This window comes from Vitis vinifera, chromosome 4 (genome assembly GCF_030704535.1).
Source record: "Vitis vinifera cultivar Pinot Noir 40024 chromosome 4, ASM3070453v1".
Classification (NCBI taxonomy): domain Eukaryota; kingdom Viridiplantae; phylum Streptophyta; class Magnoliopsida; order Vitales; family Vitaceae; genus Vitis; species Vitis vinifera.
The window spans coordinates 3,046,836-3,056,205 of record NC_081808.1 but is presented as its reverse complement, the minus strand read 5'-3'; the positions used below and the strand labels follow the sequence as shown (position 1 = coordinate 3,056,205).

Sequence of the window (9,370 nt, the reverse complement as noted above, 5' to 3'; positions counted from 1 at the left end):
TGCTCCAGTTTGGGCACGTGGGTTTTAGAGTATGATTGGAACTTGGAAGTAATTTTAGGACAGTTGGAGGCCCTTCTGATGGTTAGAAGCACTTTCCCCATAAAAATTACGCATTTGATAAAATTTTAAAAACTATTTCTAGAGCAAAAAAATTATATGAAGCGATTCTCTAAGTGCATACACTCAGCCGCTTCTCAAGACTAAGTGCATAGATGATAGACCCAGTCGCTTCTCAAACTTACAGTTGCTGAAGAATGTGGACAAAGGCCATTAACAGCTAGGAAAAGCCTCACATTGTTAAGGGATAATAACAAAAAGATAGCTTGATTCTTATCAAACTGATTGTTTTTTAAATATATATTGTCATTGGCTTTTGATTCGTTTGAAATTTAAAGGAGAAAAAGAAGGTTAAGCAAATAAGTATATGACAGCAGCAAGAACCTCGGAAAAAATCAATTCAAACAAGGCAGTAAGATGAACATTATTCACCAGATATCCAATCCTCTTTCTCACTGACCATGAAGAAAGAGAAGCTCCGAGAAAGGGAATAAAAAGGAGTGATTAACATCAGTGCTGAACATGTCTATTCATGATGCCGATTTAAATAAGGGAACAAGGGAATCAAAAGAACAAAAAACTTTCACCAAGTCACCCCTTGGAATAAAGTTCAAAGAGACTGGGTTAACATCCTTCATAAAATTTTAACAAAATAGAAGATCCATTTGCAATGGTGGGAACCTGTGATGATTCTGATGAAGGAGCTACTACCTGTCATAAAGGCATGGAGATGCCTGCAACAAGGAAAGCAACATGGACCAAAGAAAATACACAATTCTGCATCAGAAAAATATGCAACATCTGAATGTATTAATGTTAAGGGGTCAATGAAAAAGGCATGCCATGAACTGTCGATTATGGGCAAGAATTATTGTTTATGTTCCTGTAAATCCACAGATGTCACATATAGATTTTCCAGGGCTTTGTAATATGCAATATTCATTTGATGCTTTTTCGGAGAGAATACATTTCTGATGTCATTTAGTTGGATTTCATGGTGCAACTAATGGTTTTATTCTATTTTATATTTTATTTTTATTTACAGAAAGTAAACCAATTGGCAACGTAAATATATCTACCAGGGGTGTTCTTGATCTTTCCATGTGTCGGACATGCCCACCTGTTGTACAGTGCTATGTCCTAAGCAATATAGCAAAGGATATGAATTCCCTCTTACAGTAACCAACCTTTTACAACAGTATTATCTCCTAGGCAAGATAGCAAAGGATATGAATTCCCTTTTACAGTTACCAAACCTTTTGGCTAGAATAAACAATTGTCATTCCCACCATAAAAACCCACCCACCATCTAGAATAACCAATTCACTTCTAGTGGCTCCACTAAGAATGACCATCCTACATCGCTATTGTAACTACCACTTCACCATCATCTAGGGTCAATGACCCATTTAGCCCAACCATGAGCTCTAGTTAAGGACTTCTTTCAAAAGATTTGTGAACTCATCCCCTTCTGGCAACCTAGACAGTCACAACATACTCATTGTGGTCCCTGGAGTTATTGGGTGACCAAACTTGGAGATCGGCTCTCCAATAAGTACCAAGATCTTATCCTCCTGGGGTGATTTGGGATATCACATTAAAAGATATTATTATTTAATATGTAAAAAATGTTAAATTATAAAACATCTTTGTGTAAGCTCCTATGCAAAAGCATCTAACTGTTAACTTTACCGAAAAGAACTTTTAATATCTTCTACAAAAGTACTTTAAAATGCAACTAAACACCTTATAACTCTTTAGAAGTTAGAAAAGGATTTTATGCAACAAAATAACCGCACTAAAGCATGACAGCCCACTCAATGGGGAGGGATGATTGTGCTAGACATCTCTAGAAGATATACCAGGATTATGTGTACAAGAAAATGCTTGGAGGTGTATTCTTAGTATGTGATACTAGATAGAAGTTTCATTACCAACAAACTAATTGCTACTGTAAATCATATATATAGGTGCAGGATTGCGTAAACTCCAAGTTGGCAATCCAATTCTAAGCAGCTACTTTGGCTGGTTGTTCTAGGCCTTGGGTTGGGTGATTCATAAAGCCCTCAGCTTTACAATGTACAAAGAAAAATCATACTACAACTGATATATTTAGAGCATATATAGTATTTACTCCTCAGTGATCAATATAAAGCATGAAACATTTACAGTTGTATACCAGATAAGTTGAAATAACATAAGAGCAGGCAGGAGAACGCCATTAGTCCATTCTCTCGGAGAAGTTATATCAGGGAGATAACATGCAACAGGGCAGTAGGAAATGCATCGTACAAAAATGCAGGCAATGAGAAATGGGGAAATCAAAGCATCTAAAAGTGACGGGAGTTTTCCGGAGGAGAAGACAATATCAAGTAATCATGGTTCCAACAATTTATATTGGCTTGTTTGGTTGTTTAGAAAATACATCCATACGGGAAAATAAATTGTCCTTCCAAATCATGGGTTTCTCATCATTTGGTTCAACTGATCCTGATAAAACCATTTCTTCCAGGAAGACTGGGTTTTTCCTTCTTGAAAACTAAAACAAGATTTAAAAAAAAAAAAAAAAAACTATAGACATTTTCTCCACTTTTAATTCTTCATTTTGCAGGCAAAGAAACAAAAGGGTAAAGGCAAATAAAGAGATTCACCTTGAGGAATCAAACCCCAGCTCTGCGACTCTACTGAAAGGACTGATGTCAGCCGAGCTGAAGCAATTGCACTATGCAATGGCATCATTGAAACTAAGCTACTCATTTGCACCGGTAATCTAACCCCAAACCCAAAAATAAATCAATAATAAAATAGAAAACTATGAACCAGTGCTCCATTTGGATGCAGAGAAAATGCTGGAAAATAAGAAAAACCAATCATATATTGATATTCAACCTAAAGATTCAAAATTTTGATTTTCTTTTGCCAGCATTTTCTCAGCAATGAAAAAGAACAACTAAAACAAAAAAACTAAACCTTGGAATCCGAGAAGTGCGCTTAGTCGAAGCGGAAACCTGAGATTGAGAGCTCGATTTCAAGGGAGAAACCGAGGGTTTGGTTGATCTGGAGGCAAATTTTAAAGCCAAAGATGATGAACGACACGATAATCTGGACAAAACCGTTGAAGCAGCCATCGTCGACTCAAGGGTTTAACAGTTTTCTAGGGTTTTATTCCATTACGATCAGCAACGATTATTCTACGCCGGTTGTGCAGTGCGCTTATTTGTGTTTGGCTTCGGTGTGGAATAATCCGTGGAAAGCCTTATCCCCGATATATAACAACATAAACAATTGTCCGAGTATCTCTCTAATCCATTTTCTCAAATCACCGTTGATTTTTGCAATCAACGGACGAGATACAAACCCGGGTGTTCCATTGATAAGGTATACTTCAACTTACTCTCATCATTGACTCTTACCTCCGCCGTTGATCATGATTGTCTCACTCAATAACGCTTTTGATTTTGGTACTCTTAAAAAAAAAATTATCATTTATTTATCTTAAATTGTTTAAATTATTATTGTTTATTCTGAAATTTACAAGAAATATATTATATAATGAATTTTAATTATTATTTTATAAAATCATTATTGCAACCCAAAATATTAAAATAATCATCGTCAACAACCGGATCTCAACCGCTTATTTTGACATTGATATCTACGGCGGAGAAGACATACAAGACAATTAAAAGGTACGCCGCGATACATTTGATAATCGAAGCGCATTTCTGATTCGGACAAGCCCCAAATCGAAGCAAGGGGATCAAGGCGTCTCCCTTGGATACTTAAACAGGTGAGTTACCAATTTATGTTTGGTTGCCGAGAAAAGAAAAAAAACAGAGGAAAATCAAAGAAATCTGTGTTTGGATTACTTCTATTCCATCGTTTTCTTCGGTTTTCTCTGCTGCCAATCGGTAATTAATGATTTGTATTTTCCTTCATTTCTTATAGAGAAGAGCACGCGTTTTGTGATTATTTAGACAAGTTGATTGTTGGTTTTAAATGTTAATGTATTTCTCTAGCTGGTTCTAATTTGATAGGGATAAGGGTCTTGATTTTATTTCATTTAAATTCGTAATTTTGTTCTGAGGATCAACTCTTCCGTTCATGTTTGGATTTTATTTGGATTGAATTTGAATAAAACCATCTTTGTTATTTGGTACCAAGAATCATTATTATGATTTGTTTCATTAATTTGTTTCCTTTTCCTTTACTGCTGTTTGGTTTCTGGGAAAGGGAATGAAAAAAGAAAAAACAAATATGGAGATTTATGCTTAGTTCAGTGATTTTTTTAGGTTTTTTTCCCTCTTCTTGTTTACTGAACAATGAAAATTTAAGATTCAAGTTCGGGTCTCTTGGTGGCTAAATGAGAAAATTTTGATATTTTTGAAAATTTAGAAATTGAAAACGACTCAACAAAAATCATGCCTCACGTGTTCAAAAACTGCTTCAGTCATATTTAGAAGGCATTAAAACATTTTTTGTGTCTGTAAAACTGTAAGCACAACACCAATTGAAAATGGTCCAAAATGTTTTCTTTCTCATTTTTTTTTTTTATATTTTTTAAAAGGAAGCAATTTAGGAGAAACATTATTATTTCTTTTGTCAAACAGGTCCATTTTCTTTTTTAATTAGATTGCACTTTCTTGGCAACCAAACACTAGTATATTGCAATTACTAGTAGAAATTGGACTAACATTATGTAGAAGTGAATGGGTTTATCAATTATACTAATGGCACACTGATGGACTCCTATGCATATGAATTTGATGCATATTATTTTCTGATTTTGCAGTTGTCAAGGGACATTCACATCTTTGACCTTTGAGGCATATTAGATTTGCCAAGCAGCAAACAAGATGCAGGTTTGCTTCCTTTTTGTCCTTTTTTATTTCTTTCGCAGGGGGTGGGGGGTTTGGGGTTTTGTTTGTTTATGTAGCCTTTTTTTTTTTGTTCTTTTGCATAATTTTGCTTAGTTGGGCATAATTTTAATGCATAAGTTGATTGCTATAAGCATTAGCAATTTGCCACCTTTTGTTTAATTTTTGAGGCAAACTTTTCTCTCATTGTCAACAGTCAGTGCTAGTGGGATTATGGATCATGATATTGCAAGTCGTTCTTATATTTTAACTTCAAACTAGTTGCACATTATATCTGCTTTCTTTGTCGCGGTTTCATAAAATCATATCTACTATTGTTTGGCTATGTTTTTTTTATTAGAATAACCATTTCATTGCTGTAAAATATTATGTACAAAGAAAGATGAGAAATCCTTCCAACAAGTATAAAACCCTCAATAGAAAGTCTAATAAAAAGGGCGGATAAGCATATACTGGTTTAAAAAGGCAAATCTATCTACACATGAAAATGGTGTGGACAATGCTAGTTATAATTCAGGTAGGTATAAAGTTTTCTACAAAAGAAACCAAATGTCTAGCTCTATGTTTTGTTAACTAATCTGCCACATGATTGACTAAGCAAGGAACCTATGAGAAAGCAACATCCCAAACCCAAAATATCAACAATTTGATGCAACCACCCATTCCACAAGCCTCTTTTTTTTCTAGATATGCATGATATGACAATAGCAGGATCTCCTTCTACTTAGAGAGAAGAGAGGTGTAAAGCTTTTGCATGCAACAACCTTTCCAAAAGGGCTAGAATATTTACCTCAATGCTTAATCCTTGACCTGCAAATTAAAGAGTGCTCTTGCCATCAAGCCAAAATAGTCTCTAAGCAACCCTCCAATACCTAGATGCTCTGGGCTACCCAAAGAACACATATCAAAGTTTAGCTTAAAAAAACTATTGGAGGTGGTTGTCATTGAAAAGTGTCTCCTTGGCTAACCTTGTGCTTGTGGTTTTGTATTTTAGGTTCTAATCTAGTCAAACGAAGCTCAAAGGGATGTCTGTAGAAGCTTCACTAGAAAAAGCCCAAAGGGAAGAAGAAAAGTAAAACAAATCTGAAACTACTTTCAAAGACCTCCACCTAACCTCAAAAAGTTTTGTATTCCTTTCCCACCAAATGGTTTAAAGCCAAAGAGACCTGCCTTAAGGAAGTCTCCAAGACCTTTAAAGGATATAGTCAATATCTCCTTGACCCTTTCGGGTGGAATCCAATCATTCCTGCAAGTTTAAACGGCCTACACTGCAACTCCAAGACTGCAGGGTAATGTAAAACGACATGATCTATAGTCCCTGTATGGCTATTAGTTTCTTAATATCAACGTACTCTTCAATGCATACTATCTGTACTTGAACATACATTAGACATCATATAGACTACTTGATTTCTTATTCTATGTCCGTGTGACTACATTAAACCTCTATTAGATGTTTATCTTTTTCTTTGAACTGAGTGCACAATGGATATACTTTATTCAAATGAAACCCTGTCCATAAACCTGTACATGGATTATGCTTGGGTGTAGGCATCAAGAGCTAGGCTTTTCAAGGAATACAAAGAGGTGCAGCGGGAGAAAGCAGCAGATCCAGATATTCAACTTGTCTGTGATGATTCCAACATATTCAAATGGACTGCTCTTATCAAGGTGAACTTAGCTAGAATGGAGAAAATTGGGTCTAATGTATTGTTGATTGACCTTATTTGGCTTATTTTATATTCAGGGACCATCGGAGACACCTTTTGAGGGTGGTGTTTTCCAGCTTGCTTTTGCTGTTCCTGAACAGTATCCTTTGCAACCTCCTCAAGTTCGGTTCTTAACAAAGATATTTCATCCAAATGTGCATTTTAAGGTATAAATTTGCTGCCTAATTGCTTAAACTTTTATATCAATTAGTAATTTAACATGGTATTAGAGTCTTGTTTTCCCACCCCTTTGTGTCTTTGTGTTCCTTGATGAAGTTGGAAGTCACCCATTGCAGGAAGTCATAAATTCTAACCTCATCTCATGTTTATTTTCCTCAATTTATTGAACCTAAAGAAGGTTGCTCGCCAAATGGTGTTAGATTGTCGTAGTCCAAATCCAAAATCCAAATAAGCTTGATAGAACATTAGTAGCCCACCTTTACCCAACAACTTCAGTTTTTAGGTCAATTGGGAGCTGAACATGGTATCCAAGCCTTGTTTTGGAAGAGATTATGAGTTTGAACCTCACCATTTGTTTATGTCCTATTGAGCTTACAGGCAAGTCTGAAGAAAACTGGCCATGGGTCGAAGTGTCATGGCTGAAGCCCAAATTAGATTGATATGTATTGTTGGCCCACTACCTATCAGTTTGAACTTTCAATTGGTAGGTTAATAAATCTTTTATATAATTACTGTAGTGACTTTACCATCTTATTAATCATGATTACTAGTGTGAAACAAAAATGCACCTTATTGTTATCAGTATAGTTCTCTCTCTGTGAACCTTATTAAACTATGGATGAAGTAATCTAGTTGGAACAGATAAGAAACTGGGAAAGATTTGCATGAAAATTAGGCAACAAAAGCTCTTGTGATGACTGAGCAAGTTTCTACTTTGTTTGGCATCAATTTTGAAGCTGTTGAAAGCTGAAAGAAATACACACCCACACACTGTCAAATTTATATTCATTTTGAAAATGGCCAACTGGTTGGTCTTCTGAATTACATTCAACTTCTGGTGGACTATATTTATTATAAAATAAATGTGATTTTGAAAACTTAGCCGAATGCTAATGTGGCTACAAGTTAGCTGCTGATTAAGTATTAGTTATTTCTAATTGTTATTATTATTTTTCTGCAGACAGGAGAGATTTGCCTTGATATCTTGAAGAATGCATGGAGCCCAGCTTGGACACTCCAGTCTGTATGTAGGGCTATAATTGCTTTAATGGCTCATCCAGAGCCTGATAGCCCACTAAACTGTGATTCAGGTTAGTGTATGCTTTATATTTTGAAGTCCTTTTGGTTGTTCCTCACTTGAGGGGGAGGTAACAAGGAGGAGAAAGTGAGAAAAGCTTGAATATTTTCTTTAGTTTGTCATGGGAGAATGTGAACGGAGTAGAAAGGATGAGACCTACCCAGGTCCTTCTACTAAGCACTTGTTCCCCAAGCAGAAACTTTTGTGCTCAGCTTCATCTTCTCCAAATCATCACACTTTTGAGGTGGTAGTTTAGATGGATCAATTTAGAAGTTTTATTTTGCACCTCATTTATTCCTTCTTTCTCATTTCCCTTAATGTATCTCCTCCAAGAACAAACCCAACAGGATTGATGGATCATTTTAGAAGTTTCACTTTTTCTTGGTGAACAAATGGATTGTTGTACATTGACTTTTTGAATTTCATGGTTTTGAGGACCTGCATTTGACATTGTGAATGTTTTTTTACTAAAATAGTTCAACCTTTTGGGACTATGTATTTAAAGGTTAAAAAAGGTCCACAAATATTGTGAATTCCTAATCTTCCAGTATTTTTTCCTGTCCCCACTCCTCGTTGTCACTGTAGACAGGAATTTGTTTTTTGGATGTGAGCTCAAGAATTTCATGTCAGAATTTGGGTTTCCTATTCCAACTCCTGATCACTCATGATTCTCCGGTCATCCCTTTCTCTGAATAGTATATAAAAGACACTTAATCTTTTGTTAGATGTGATGGTCATGGGTGTGCGTATGCATATAAAATTTTCCTTTTATATATAGTTTTTTACAGCTTCTAGATGGTCACTCACTAATAATGTTTATTCCTGGTTGGGCGCAGGCAATCTTCTACGATCTGGTGATATAAGAGGATACCAATCCATGGCTAGGATGTACACTAGGCTTGCGGCCATGCCCAAGAAAGGGTGAAGTATTGGAGCGCTGTTTGTATTCTTGGATGTCAAAAGATCATATTGTTACTATCCTGCAAGAACTCCTACGTCAAAACCTCAAAAAAAGAAAGAAAAAAAACTTCAAATTCTGAATGGGACATGTAATTGGTGGCTTGCTGTTGTATTGAAAGACGTGACTCTACATTTAATAAGCAGCTGATTTTTAAGACGATAGATGTCTACATTTAATAACCGCAGAACTTTTTATTCGAACTGCAAGGGAGGAGATAATTTTTTTTTTTGTTTACATATCATTAAGTCTTACATGTAAGAGTTAATAATCCCACAAAAAAGATAGGATTCAGAATTTTTGTTGTTTTTTTCTTATCAATTCTCTTCTATTTATTTTTTAGTCACTTGGTAAAACAAAAATTTTAATTAAAAATTAAATCTTTGGTTTGAAAAATATAATACGAGGAGCAAAACTATCGCTAAAGATGAAATTCAAGACAACATGAAGGAAAGCTAATGAGAACTGTGAAAGCCAAATTCCCTTTTTAAATGTGGAGGAGTGAGCTTCC

General features: G+C 35.4%; 2 protein-coding genes across 3 annotated transcripts; one reads left to right on the top strand and one right to left on the bottom strand.

Moving 5' to 3' along the window:
- Positions 1-425: 425 nt before the first annotated feature.
- On the bottom strand, positions 426-3,311 carry LOC100854904 (protein NONRESPONDING TO OXYLIPINS 2, mitochondrial). The gene is made up of 3 exons (XM_003631777.4): positions 3,028-3,311; positions 2,709-2,827; positions 426-791 (listed from the first exon to the last, which is right to left on the bottom strand). The coding sequence occupies exons 1-3, from the start codon at positions 3,183-3,185 to the stop codon at positions 772-774; spliced, it is 297 nt and encodes a 98-aa protein (XP_003631825.1). The 5' UTR covers positions 3,186-3,311; the 3' UTR covers positions 426-771.
- A 131-nt stretch (positions 3,312-3,442) lies between these two features.
- On the top strand, positions 3,443-9,018 carry LOC100254379 (protein PEROXIN-4). Of its 2 annotated transcripts, none has more exons than XM_002284026.5 (6): positions 3,443-3,847; positions 4,850-4,919; positions 6,486-6,605; positions 6,682-6,810; positions 7,785-7,914; positions 8,738-9,018. In XM_002284026.5, exons 2-6 carry the CDS (start codon positions 4,914-4,916, stop codon positions 8,824-8,826), a joined length of 474 nt encoding a protein of 157 aa, XP_002284062.1. In that variant the 5' UTR covers positions 3,443-3,847; positions 4,850-4,913; the 3' UTR covers positions 8,827-9,018. The 2 variants fall into 2 exon arrangements, with proteins under 2 accessions (XP_002284062.1, XP_002284068.1); XM_002284032.5 differs by having other exon boundaries at positions 3,758-3,968.
- Positions 9,019-9,370: the final 352 nt, after the last annotated feature.

Coding starts and splice junctions, on each gene's coding strand:
- LOC100254379 (XM_002284026.5), top strand. Junction 6,606..6,681: donor AATGGACTGCTCTTATCAAG/GTGAACTTAGCT, acceptor TTTTATATTCAG/GGACCATCGGAGACACCTTT. Junction 7,915..8,737: donor CCCACTAAACTGTGATTCAG/GTTAGTGTATGC, acceptor GGTTGGGCGCAG/GCAATCTTCTACGATCTGGT.
- LOC100854904 (XM_003631777.4), bottom strand. CDS start 3,185: ATGGCTGCTTCAACGGTTTTGTCCAGATTATCGTGTCGTTCATCATCT. Junction 2,828..3,027: donor CGCACTTCTCGGATTCCAAG/GTTTAGTTTTTT, acceptor GTTTGGGGTTAG/ATTACCGGTGCAAATGAGTA. Junction 792..2,708: donor CTGGGGTTTGATTCCTCAAG/GTGAATCTCTTT, acceptor TCCTTGTTGCAG/GCATCTCCATGCCTTTATGA.